The 14,289-nt window shown below is 35.6% G+C and overlaps 1 protein-coding gene across 1 annotated transcript in view; it reads right to left on the bottom strand.

Moving 5' to 3' along the window:
• Positions 1–13,585, bottom strand: part of LOC131439445 (nuclear factor NF-kappa-B p110 subunit) — a 39,968-nt gene extending 26,383 nt beyond the window's left edge. The window contains exons 1-2 of the mRNA XM_058610445.1: positions 13,459–13,585; positions 12,772–13,402 (exon numbers count right to left, since the gene is read on the bottom strand). Of these exons, the coding sequence (XP_058466428.1) occupies positions 12,772–12,817 (46 nt within the window). The 5' untranslated portion in view covers positions 12,818–13,402; positions 13,459–13,585. The remainder of the gene's footprint in view (positions 1–12,771; positions 13,403–13,458) is intronic.
• Positions 13,586–14,289: the final 704 nt, after the last annotated feature.

Raw genomic sequence — 14,289 nt, 5'->3', positions numbered from 1 at the left:
TAAAATTTTACTGTGCAGTTAAATTGGTAAACTTTAAAAAAAATAGAAAAAAGAATTGTTACTATTAAGGCATTAGCCCTTCTAGAAACAAAATGCAGAGCCAGAGATGCCATTTATACAGATTTATCTGTATTGTATAGATTTCAGCGGTCGCAAAAATTAGTATTTGGTTGCAGTGATTCGTTAAGTCAACGGACGAATCTCATGTTAAAATGGAAATCTTATGTGCAGATATTTGATGATGAACACTGACAAACATTTATATTAAAATTTTAAACCAACCTAAAATTTTATTTTATTAGTGAAAACAGATAGAGCAGATGTAGACTTTTTATGCAAAGCAATACATATTTTCTATGAAAATATCTGGCATGTCTGTGCACAGTCGATGAAACACACACACTTAACAGCGTTATGTTGACATATATCGGAAAGAAACCAGTGCTACTAGATGTGCCGAAATAGTATTTAACACACTCTTTCTGGTAAAATTCGAAGCCGAAACAGTTTTATTGAAATATTAATATAAATAATATAAATAAACTGATGTCACGGATACCGAAAATATACTTGTGGACGATCATTTGAAAAAGAAAAACTACTTTTTTTGTAACATTTTGAGAAAACTTGGCAACTTTGCGAAACCAAATGTGATAAAACCAAATCGCAATCAAGTGAACTAAGTGAAAAATTTACATCTTATATTTATGAAAACTTTTATTCCTTGTCGGGTAATTTTTGAAGTTTTTAATCGTTAATTATTGCCACTTGTCAAGTGAACATTACTAATTATGAAGTTATCCTGCATTCAATAGTAGTGTAATTGTGCGAAATAATTATCATGTATTCAGAATCTTGACGAACTGTAAATCTTGAGACGAAAATGTGTCCTAAACCGAAAAGTGAGTTTGTTTGAAATGAAAAAAACCGATCGCCGATGAATTTAAAACCATCTCTTCCAATGGGAAAGTGTGACAATAGCTTAAATAATCCTTTTGAAACATTCCACAGTTTGGTTCAGGTACGTTGTAAGATATTATTTATGTTCAAAGTAATGAGGTTCAAAGTGATGAGATGGAAATAGGAGCTCAGAAGAAATAGGGTAACGGCTCCCTATTTCATCTGAGCTCCTATTTCCATCTCTTCCCTTCACCAGCGTTCATCATATAGTAGGGTAACGATATCCCCATTCATCTCAGCTCTGACAGTCTTCTCATATACGAAAACCATCAGTTAGAATGAGACCTGCTGTCCCTGCTCGATAGAATAACTTTTAAGGGTAAGATGAAAATAGGTGCATTCGCTTCGAGTTTTCTCGTCGCTATAACAGCAGTATTGAACAATTTTCCAACTATTTTTTACTACAGTATGTTTCTTAGGTTGCTGTCAGAGTGCAAGCGTCGAGGGGGCGTGCGAGCTAGTTGCAGAGGCTTCACATGACGACACTCTGACAGCAACCTTACACTCAAAAAAATTCACACGTTAACCAGTGAACAGTGATTTTAGGGTAAATAATTCCTCATTTTTTTATCGACAGTTATGAAGTCTAGCTAATTTTTATTATACCTTCCAATCTAATATTAGTACCAAGCAGAAGTATAATTTATAAGCGAATGTTCCATTTAGTGAGTTTACTGCGAACCCAATCCTCAACAACTTATTTGCATGACCAATTGGCATTACGCGAATTCTGTGCTCCAAAAATACGAAACTGAAACACAATTCAATTTTGTTTTTTTCGACAGCGGAGTTCAAAAGGGAAAACCTCTAGATTGTGTTCCAGCACATCAATCACATCTTGAACTACTAGTTCCAGCTGAATGCATTCCTTAAAGGGAACAATGTTTGCTTCAGTTTAGCTGCTCCGGAGAAAGGATTTAGAACAATGCATTCTGTATGTTTGATATTTTTCGGAAGTGATTCAACAGAAACGAATTTAAAAGTAAAATTTTCAGAATATCTGCGTGCGAACAAAATTTATCGCAATGTTATGTCCAACAGACTATGTAATCTATTAGTTTTAATACCAATATACATTATTAAGATTCAATATAGAACTTTATAATAACAATTACATGAAAATAATGTGACTATGGTAAAATTCTGGTAAAAAGTAAGTTCAGATGAAATAAATTTTACAGCACAATTTAAATGAACTTTGTATAAATTTCAAAAAAATATTCTATAGAATCTACGAAAAAAGTGACGTAGATATTACGTGATACAAATGTGGACTAAGAGTTCATTAGTTTATTCTGTGCTATCTATACTTCACATAAGTATTACAAGAAAAGTTCTATGGATAAAAATCACATACGTATTCACGTAGCATTGAAGTGAAAATTTTTCGGAGTGTAGGCTGTGGACCATCTCGCGAATTATTTTAACTTTTAGTTAGAATTTGACAGACAGGCAGTTATTTTGTCGTTGTCAAAAATAACCTTGCTCGAAAGCATAACATTTTTCGACAGTTCGATAGTTGTTTTCCGACACTGCAAAAATTTTGCAGAACATATCAATTTCAGATCTTTAGTGAAAATTAATTCTGTGTAATTTTTTCTTAACTTTACATAATTTAACTACTCGATAAAAAATAACAGCTCGACTGTCAAATGGTGGTTTCAAGCTAGCCGTCCTGTATCTGTTATTGGCTACCCATTGAAATTGACTTGATACGCTTGGGGTACATTACAAACTAATACATTTGCCACGAACTAGGCAATTTTTTTTGTTTCAATTATAGAGGCTTTAACATTAATGTCATTCGCCTCCTCGGGCCAGAAAAACTTTCTGACCCTATGTGCGGGGTTGGGAATCGAACCCAGGCAGGCTGCGTGAAAGGCATCGACTTACCCATTACGCTATAGCCGTCCCCCAACTAGGCAATTTCTTTTGGAGAGGAAACTAATAATTATCAGGAATAGGGGTAAATTGATATATTATGGAGCGTAATTCTCCTCTAACTCAGACATAGGCTTAATTTCGGAGATAAGTTGTAAATTGAACTGTGCGTCTTCGGAGCATTACAAATTACTTGGACAACATCATCGAAAAACCTCACACCTTGTAAGTTGTATGCATGATATATGCAGCGCTCTTTTTTTAATATATTTTTTGTCCACCACACTTCCTCACACCATAAAGCTTCAATTTTGGAATCCCTTGATAATGGACGCAACTAATCTCAGTTGAGAACGAGAAACAAATATGCACTGGCAAATATAATACTCGAAATACAAATTTAATTTTGATACAAAGTCCGTTGAGATTCTATTTATTCATACTTTGATGTACAATATATTATTAACATGAGGTTGAGCCCCAGTAGAAAGGATTTCCTTTTAAGGGATCCACAATTTAATTATTAAGAAATGTTGGAAGGGAAGTATTAATGTATTAAGATTAGGAATATATTAATTACTAAAATAAAAAACAATTATCTATATTATTCCTAACCCATGCCCCTGATCATGTTTTATCGACTCTTCTGTTTTCTTCTACAGAAGAAGACGTGTATAAAAAAAACCCAAAACACGTGAATAATAAAATATACTGTATGAAACAGGATATACTTTGAATGGAATTTTGATGTAAAAATCGAAGAAGATCCATTTAGTTTTTTTTCGATCATAGAGGATTTAACCTTAGGTCATTGGGGTTGAGAATCGAACACAGACATGCTGCGTGAAAGGCATCGACTTACCCTACTTAGTTTGATTAGCCCGGTTGTGTGATTTTGGATACAATAACCGGGTAAAAATATTTGTTTAGCTTAGCTTAGTTGACAGCCCGTGAGATTCCCGCAATTGATAAAAGAAATCAGCTGAACTTACGTATTGAACCAAGTCCTCCAAGTGATACTTGAGAGTAGTAGATCATGCTTAACGTGCAACCTAAACTGATTTAGGGAAAGGACTGATCAATAACAATTACATATAGGATAGAATTCTATAGAAAAATTAAAAAAAAGTATTCAAAATATTAATGAGCAAAATTGGTTACTTATATTAGGGAAACAGAAACACATCATTTGTGACCTTTTTACGACATGGAAGAAGCCGGAGTCCACACGGCTTCTAGACTGATTCTGTCCGGAAAAAGACAATACTATTAATCTCCCGGCGGACCGCTCGAAAGCTAGATAAAAACATTTGGTGCAAAAACTTGGACTTTTGCGGTGCAAAGGTCACTTGAGAACATCTTCAGAACAGGAATCGTATACATAACACTTTTCAGTGTTAAATGTAGCACATGCACTGGTTTGTTTATAGTATTCAACAAAAAAGTGAAATTATCAGAACTGGATTGAGCTAATTGATTATCTTTACACGGATACAAATCCATTGCCGGCACCATGGTCTTCCCATGAGATCATGTCTATTACTGATGATTTTATTTAAAAGTTTTTTTTCATGATTTAAATCATTCTGCTCATAATATCATTTATAATAGATATCATCTCATGAGAAGAAATGTTTCATAATTTTCATGATTTCTTCATCATGGTACCGGCAAATTCCGGATTTTTATCCGTTTATAAATCATTATTGAGTTCGAGCTTGTGAGGGGTGTGCATATAAATGGCAAAGCTTTCCCTCCAGATATAGATCAGAAGTATCCAAACTGGATTTCCGTCACCCGCCTTCTGACCAGATCCATAGAAAGGCTCCATCTTATCTCCAATCTAGCAACATATTTGATTTCTTTTATTTGCTCACCCTTACACGCATAAGTCATTCATATAAATCCAATTAACTTATTTATACTGGGCCTGAAAAACCTGTGCTATTTCGAGAGAACCCGCAAAAAATAGCATTCCAATGTTTTTCCAAACCCTGTTCTTGAGTACAAAACGCTTAATTGCATATCGTTTTCCGTTCGAAAAATTCATGTGCTTACTTCCATGAAACTTCCATGATCAAACAATTTAATTTCTTTCTTCCTACTACGCTGTTATTCAACATAGTCTCAATTGTTTAAATGATATTTTTCTTATGACGGCATGACTTCTTTATGAACAATGAAGATACAATAGGATCTGTTTAGTCTAACAAGAACCTTCATGAAATTTCGTTCTACAATTTTGTTGGCATTCAATAGAGTGCTACTGGAAGCTTAAAAAATCAATTCTTAATCTTTCTGAATATAATACATAAAACATGGGCTTCTAATACGAAAACAAAGTTTTCTTAAGAATGATTTAACGATGAATAATGATCACATTCCATAGTGCATACACACTAAGGCTTCATTCACACCCAATCAGTATCAGTTTGTTTTAGAGCGCTTTACGGATGTCTTATCCTTGTCATACTTAGTGATGGACATTCTATAATTCCGAATTATCGTAACACTACAGCCTCATTATCTCTGACGATCTCCTTTTCATTTGCAAATGAAAACTATCAGCAGAGACTCATGCATGAAGGAAACGACGAACCCGATTCATTGGAATGCTCTAGAGGAAACTTATTCATCACTCCCTCCGAACCGTTCGAAGGTTTCGTGTGTCTTTTTTTTCACAAGGTGAAATGCATTTACGTACAGTGTGGGACTCTCCACAGGTTTCGTATGTCTCCGTAATGTCTTGGCGCGTCGTGCAACTCAAGACAAAAGTTTTGTTTTCGAATGATTGAATTTCGCATTGGCAAAAAAAATTAACATGTTTTCAAATGAAAATGTGATTGGTGAAATTTTAATACAAGCATGTCGCTGCTGAGTAAAAACTAAAATTTGTTTAATATAAACAATATATCCAAGCTCCGATAAATTCATTCTGAAATTCTGAAAGTCACATTTCACAATCCATACAACCTTACTATCGGCTTTCACATTTTATTTCGTCCCATATAGGGTAATACAGGTATTTTGGTATACTTTGACCCGCCAAACAAAACAAAACTTTATGGATTTAATCGATGTTAAGTAACCTATGTTACATCAATTTGATGCTAATCACATTAAATTACCTCTTGCGGAAGGGTTTTTTAAAAGATATTACAACATTTGGTGGATATTTTTAGAAAGTGGGCCAACATAAAATCAACCCTAAAGTGAGCCAAAATACCTCTGTTACCCTATTTTCCGCGGTCCTCTAGTGTGTCAGATAAAAAAAATAATTTTTCATTGTTTCATAAATCACTTCTGAAACATGTATGATATGGGTGAAAGAATTTTTCCTGATTTGAAGTGCTGGGTCCAAGCGATCAACTTTTAAACGCGTTTCTAGCTAATCACGATTTTTTTAAACTTAAGTAATTGTTTCATCATTTATATAGCATTTTCAGCACATAAAGGTATAGCCAGAGATTCCAAATATTTTCATAGAAAATCTGCATTACCCTGAATGAAAAATTGTAATGTATCTGAATTCATTAATATGTAGAGGTAATTTTATTCCAACATTTTATGGTTTTATAATGAGAATTTCAATAAGCGCTCAATATTCATATCTCAATCTACAACGCCGAAAATAAATGTTTACAATTGTTCATCAACAATCGGAATCAACGAAATATAATTTCAATTTTATATACTTCCAGAATATTTAGTTCTTAAAATATGTTTACTTGGTAAGTTAGTGTGGGATCTTGGAGTTCATCTTCAAATACCAATACCTCGTTTGGAGCGTTCATTGAAGAAAAAACAGCCTAAATATAAGTTCCATCATAGATTGCTAGAAGGCCGACAAAAAAAGATAATATTTTGACCAAAATTCTATGTAATCAGTTTTTCACGATCTACTTATCCTATTTATTCACCGAGTAGACACTAAATGGTGAAAATAGGTAATATATCACAGCAGTTTATGTTGAAGCTCCACGCCACTAAGCAGTACATCATAAACCGCTAAGCAAATGTAAAGCTATCTCTTCTCTTGAGTTTTTTTTGTCTTATTGATATTTAACAACTGTTTCGTACATGAAGAATATTATTTCATGTTAAAATTACTGATTTTGATAAAGAAATATGAAAAACGATGTGAAAAACGTAGAATAAAATGTAATTGTTTTTGAGTAAAGTCTAAAATTAAGCAATTAAGCAATACTTTTGACGAGTGGAAGGCATGTCAAATGAACATAAGCCAGTTGTAGCTAAAGAGGGTAAAGCCGGTGGCATGTGACATTAATTCGAGTGGCCATTTTCAGTCTCCCTTATATAGAAAATGTGGATTCTAAGGTCGCTGTCAGAGTGAAAGCGTCACGCGATGCGTCTAGGCGCGCGTGCGAGCTAGTTGCATTTGTTCAAAGCAAACCTGTCATAGTGGATGCGATGCGATAACAGTACATGGCATTGAATCGCTTCGCTTCGCATCGCGTTCCGTGTTCACTCTGACATGAACCTTAGATTTAATTTCACTTACTCGGTAGGCCGATGAATCTCATTCGCCTATCTTTTTGCGAAATATCAAAATGTTTTGGCTCATACAATTTGGGTATTGGTCGAATTCGGGACTGTTTTTGTGTTTGGATCGCGTGCGGATAAAGTTTTTAATTTTTTTCGAGTACAAGTCTGGCTCGGACTTGAAAGAAAAATAATCTCGGGCTCCGGTCAGGTACGGATAAAATTTTTTATTTTCGATCGGACTTGAAAAAATGCTTACCCGACCATCTCGAGTTTACACAAAAAAAACTGTTTTAATCCACCTAGTGGTGTAATGATGCCTTTCTCATATCAATCATACTATCATATATAATACTGTGGTATTCTTCAAAATAATTTTCTTCGATTCTTAAAAGAATAACCGAAACCGGTTTGTTTGACTGTCCACTGATAAAAACTATCAATTGGAGAAGATTTGAGGTCGATTTAGAAAATCTTTTAAGGTTTTTCGCCCTTTTCAGATCCGGAAGTCGGAGCCGATTGAAATTCAGGAATTACGTATGGGACCAAAGGACCTATCAACCTAAGTTTGTGAAAAGCTGTCGCGCCATATATGAGAAAAGTTAGGACACATATTTTCATTTCTTTGCACATTTTACCCCATAACTCCGGAACCATTCATTTGAATTTTAGTTTGTGAAAATCGGTTCAGCCATCTCCGAAAAAAGTTGGTGCACTTATTTTCACAATTTTTTGCACATTTTACTCCATAATTCCGGAAACGGAAATCGGATCGAAATAATATTCAGGAGTTTTGTATGGGATCACAAGACCTTTCATTGGAATCTAAGTTTGTGAAAATCGGTTCAGCCATCTCCGTGAAAAGTTAGTGCAAAAAACGTTACATACACACATACGCACATACACACACAAACATTTTGCGTACTCGACGAACTGAATCGAATGGTATATGACACTCGGCCCCCCGGGCCTCGTTTCAAAAGTCGTTTTTCACGGTGATTGTATAACTTTTCTGTATGAGAAAGTCAAAAACAGCTAATTTGATTATCCGTACCCCTAGGTTACCAAGAGTTTCGTATTAACAGACCCTGTCAGCTTAGAGCGAAATCAATCTTCAGTGCAGCAACGCCATCGCACGGCATCACATTCAACATATCATGTCCATTGTATTGATGCGCAGTCGCCTGAGGACGCCATGTTCGCAAAAAAGGTTAATGCCAATGATTTATTCGGGAAATGTGAGAGCTGGATATCTTATTAATATGATGTCTTTGGTATTAGGCTTGTGAATGCTTGAGGTTTTTTTTCTGTACCTTCAAATCATAGGTATATTAGGCGCCAATTACTTTAAAAAATTTTTCTCTGCAGATAAGAACTAATTCAGAAACTTTTGTAAAGTTTACAGAGATTTATTCCTTTTTATTTGGGTTTCGGAAGCGAAAAAATCTAATTCAAATTGCTGATCACATAAGAAGCTCAATTAACCACTTGTCAATACTGTCAAAAACCTTCTGATTTCGGTAAGACCTGTAAGAATTCGGTCACACGAAAATCTACATCCAAGGCAATGGAAAGCATTTTTATACGTGCTCCTAGCAATCTCATTACTTCGTAAATAAAAGTTAGCAACAATAAAATGCTACAACACAATACATCTGCCACCAACGACACCTACGAAATAAATAAGAAAATAATAGAATAAATACAACAAATACAGCAGCAGAGACGACGAATCAATATAAACGATAAAAAAAATCATCATTTTTGCGAATTTTTGCCTTTCTCATATAGAAAGGTTATGCAATCACTTGAAAAACCAACTAGTGAAAATTGGCCCGGAGGGCCAAGTGTCATATACCATTCGACTCAGTTCATCGAGCTGAGCAATGTCTGTGTGTGTGTATGTGTGTGTGTGTGTATGTGTCAAATAATCTCACTAGGTTTTCTCGGAGATGGCTGAACCGATTTTGACAAACTAGGATTCAAATGAAAGGTCTCGTGGTCCCATACGGAATTCCTGAATTTCATCCGGATCCGACTTCCGGTTCCGGAATTATAGGGTAAAGTGTGTTCAATATTGTACACCGTCACTTAAACCGGCGAAACAAAATACGTAAAAAATTTTCTAAACTGGTCTCAAAACTACACAAATCGATAGTCATTATCAGTAGGAAACTTAACAAACTGTTTCCGGCTATCCTGGTTTCCGGTATCCGGTTCCGGATTCCGGAAAGTGCATATAATAGTGAACCCATTTCGTTTTCTTAAGGATGGCTTACGCAATCAAAGCACTGTTTTATTCTGTATTTTATGCATAAACAATCTCTTGGTTTCTTTCAAAACTCGAAGAGAATTTTTTTGAATAGAATACCACAATATTATATGTACATGAGAAAGGCATCATTACACCACTAGGTGGATTAAAACAGGTTTTTTTCAAAATTATCGATCAACAAAATAAATTCAAATGTTTTACATGATAAAAAGCATCATTCGAAAAATATTTTGTAATTTTTTCTTGGAAAAATATTGAGAAATAAGTCAGTGAAGAGGTATTTTTGAGAACGCTTCTTAATAATCATGATTTACGGTGTCCACTGTATCTCAGCGCAGACTAATCAGAAGTGAACAAATGAACGCTGCATAATTAGAGTAGAAGTTTTTCTAGACCCCAACGTTTCTGTTTGTTTTTTTTTTTTTTAATTTTTCTAATTTTTGGTGGTTGTTCAAAGTGAAAACTACGATTTTCACGAAAAATCCACCATTTTGTAGCTGTTAAACCTCCCCAAAGAAACAAACAACGCAAAGGCAAACGTTGGGGTCTGGTTTTTTATATGTAGAAAGTGTGTGCAAAATTTGAACAAAATTGGTGCAGTAGTTTTTGAATAACGATGGGCACGGACTTACAAAATCTGCATTCGAGAAAAACGCGTTTAAAGGTTTTTGTCTATAAAATCAATGGAAACAATTAATTACTCCAGGGAGCCCGTAGGGTCTAACATTTTCAAAAAATCATGTTTTTTCTTTTATAATTTATTATAACGAAACATTTCAAGAATGTTTTGTCAAGTTTTGAAGTTAATCGAAGTAGGAATCTTGGGCCTGTGTGCCGAGCTTTTGCTTCTTCGTAGAATGAGATAGCCATACATAAAGGTCAATAACTTCCAGAGTTTCGTTCCAATAGGCTTGAAAATTTCACAGAAAATTCTTCAAATGTTTTAGTATAAGAAAATATAAAGAAAAGAAACCCCTTAAACCTACAATTCACACTCAACGGAGGCTCTGACAGCGCTGTGCGTGAGAAACAGGTGTACACCAAGGTCGCTTTTTACGTGGAAGATACGTACCACAAAAACAAAAACCGCGTAACTTCGGAGATCCGTGTAAAATAAACAACAAACTAAAGAAATTTTTTATACCAAATATCTTAGAAATGCATGAAACGTCCAGATCTGGTGTAATCTCAGAAAAAAATTGAAAAAAAACGTTTTTGAACTTTGAATTTAAACATTTCCAAAATCGAATTATTTTTGATGCCAAATGTTTTAGAAATGCATGAAACGTAATCTAAAAGAAATTTATTTTTTGAAAAATCGAAAATTTTCTAAGTAAAATTTTGGAATATTTTCGAGGCCTGTATGCTCAACAACAAACGAGATCAGAAAGAACTAAGAGTGTGCATGTGTTAGGTCTCTTTCTTCTCTTTCTGCTAGTATTTTCAAGTTTGTTCATGCTTGCTCAGTTTTGCTCAAAATGCCGTCGAAACAAGAAGTATTTCGCGAGCGCAATGCCGCTGGTTGATTAAAAAATTTTCCGGAAAAAGTTTTGTTTTGGATGACGAAAGTTACTTCCCTCTTTCGAAGATGCAGATTCCCGCAAACGATCGATACTATTCAACGGATAGTTCTACTGTACATCCGAACATAAAATATTAGTTTAAACATATGTTTGAACAGAAAGTGGTGCTGTACATTGTTATTTCCGAGAAAGGCATTTCTAAGCCATGGTTCAAGTCATCTGGGTTGGCAATCAATCAAGATGTGTATCAGAACGAATGTTTGTAGAAAGTTTTGATCCCGTTTTTTCAAAAACATCATGTTGATGGACAATACGTGTTTTGGCCGGATAAAGCGTCATCGCATTGCGCTAAAAAACACAATCGTTCATGAATACCCATTCGATTCCATTTGTACCCAAAAATCACAACCCGATAAATCTACCTTAGTGTCGCCTAATCGAAGATTTCTTCGGGGTTTTGAGCTCCTTGGTGTACAAAAATAACTGGAGAGTCACGAATTGCTAACAGTTGATTAAAATTAACCAGGCCCGTTCGTAGGGGGGGGTTGTGGTTTTTGTTTGTTTCCATGAACAATATAGTACTTATATAAATGTGCAAAAAACTTGACATTTCTTTCAAATTTTTGCACCTTCTCCACCGTTTGAAACCCCTCCCTCCCTTGAATTCCCATCCTCCTTTCTATGAACCCACCTCCATTGAACCCCCCTCCTACATCTTGAATCATCCCTTGAACCCTCTCTTGTTTTCTGCGCACGGGCCTGAAATTAACAATGAATTAATAAATCTAATCCAATTGTACTCTGAATGACTCGTCAGTCTTCAAATCGATTGGCAGTAGCAATGGGATCTCTCATCTCTGAGCTTTACGCGATTGAATTGGGACAGATCAATATAACGCAGGTAGCACCAAACTCTAATGTAAAGCCTTTTAAATGTCACAAGACTGGTTTCGTCACTAAATTTAAATTAAAAAAAACAATCTCGTTTTCTTTTTCGCGTACAATCCCGACCAAATCGCTAAGTTGAACTAAGTTCAGCTCCACTAAATCAGCTCATTTCGAACGAATAGTTTTAGAAATTGAACAAGAGTGGCAGGTGACTGAATGAGCGCCTGCACGTCTTAAGTGGCTGAAGACGAGCAAACGATGGGTGTTGGCTTGATGCAATAAACAACTTCCTGGCTTAAACTGATCGACCCTCTCTCTTTCAGCCAAAGTACGGCAAATAAATAGACCGATATCCACTCAACCGGTATGTTGATAAACAACAAAGTAGTGTTTTAGTCATTTTGTGAAATGCAGTTCTATGCCGGGTATTCACTTCAGTTTCTAAGCTGTAACTCCGACAAGTTCGTGTCAATCAATTTCCACCATCATTAAAGTGTCAACTTCATCATCACAGTTGACTAATCACATGTTCCATTGTACAAAATTCTGATCTCAAATTTATGTAAACAAAAAAAAAGTGCTATCAGCATCGATCGGAAGTTGTTCTGCTATCGGCCACACTTTCAAGTGCTATCATAATAATCAATACAAAATAAAAATGATTCATACACAGCAGCAGTAAAAGGTTTGTCATAAAAAGCAGTTCACTATCGAGGTATAAGAAATAAAAGAATCACTCACCGAATAACTCATGACGGTAATTGTCCAGGTTGAGTAGCGTTGACATCGTGCTGATGACTAAATATAACGATGATAATCTTTCGCGGTCAACGATGATCAGTTATCGCCTATGTGTCTTGTTGTTATCGAGTAAATGTAAATACTTAATCAGATTCAGTTTTGCCTCCACACCAAGAATCGGCCTTAAACGCATGCATAAAGAAATTTGATAATATTCAAACTTTGATTACGTTGGTACGAATACTGGCTCTCTTATCACGCAAAAAAAACACACTGTTCAACTTTGAACACGAAACCTAAATCAAAAATTCATTTCTCGGAATTCACTGACGGAAGAGCACGAGGCCAAACATTTGTCGTCGCACTAGTGTTAGATTGTTAGCCGTGTTTTTTTTTCTTCTCCACCAACCGCTTATCTACGCCTCAATTTTTCTACTTCTTCTAATCACTGCACGAACAAAAGCTCGCCAATTAATTCGAAGTATTATGCAGTTTTCGAAGAGCCGTATTTTCCAAGGTTACTCTTGAACTTGTCCGTTCAAGCTCAGGATCAACACTAAATCCTACCGGCTGATCCTCGACACTGGACGCAGAACAACTGATGCATCTCTCGTAGAGAGGCACCTACGAACTGAATCGCAAAATTTAGTATTCCGTCAACACAGACGAAATCGAGCATTAACTTACAACTTGCCACATTTGTTTCAGGCTATTTCCCATCAAGCCCTTGTATACGCGTAGAACTACTGCGCGGAGTACCACTGAAACCCGGTTGCGGTTGATCGTCAATCGACCGAGCTCGTGTGATTCCCCGTAATCACTTGTTTGCAGTGCACGGCAGAGCGGCTTGAAACCCGCAGTTTTTTAAAGTGCCAGAAGAGAAAGAGCGAGAGAGCACACATTTGCAACGACACAGATGATGTCATCGGTCTTCTCAAAGAACCGCGCGTACACATTCGAACGAACGCTCACAAAGCTCGCGAATCTAGTAAACAAACGCATCCGCATGCAATGGCGATAGAGACAGGTGGGGCATGGCATGGCACTTTAGTACTCAAGATATAAATTTAGCTTCGGCAAAGCTGAAGTAACAGTAGAAGCACTTGATTACTTTTGTCACATTACTTTTATCTATTTTCCATTTGTTCAATGCATGTTCATCTGGTGTGCATGTCGAAGCATTTCTGTATTGGTTACTAACACTAGCAGATCACGGGCTCTGTACCATGCACAGGTACCGTTTAATGCAGGGGTGGAAATAAGCAATTTTTTAATTCACTGCAAATCAAAATAGTCAGTATTTTCGTTTCATATCACATATATTTATTGTAGATATTAGAATGATTTATGATAAGATAAATTTTAGTTTTACTTAGAATTTAAAAATGTCTTCATCGTTATCAGTGTTACTGTCTGATTTGGAATCAACATTTCAACAAAATTAGGCTAGTTTGTGTTCATTAAACAGGTTTGAAGTTCAAATATCTGTCCCTTACGGTTCCTGTGATATAATGGCAT

Source organism: Malaya genurostris, chromosome 3, assembly GCF_030247185.1.
Source record: "Malaya genurostris strain Urasoe2022 chromosome 3, Malgen_1.1, whole genome shotgun sequence".
In the NCBI taxonomy this organism is placed as follows: Eukaryota; Metazoa; Arthropoda; class Insecta; order Diptera; family Culicidae; genus Malaya; species Malaya genurostris.
Note: the sequence above shows the minus strand (reverse complement) of the source record. Positions and strands in the feature narration are given on the sequence as shown.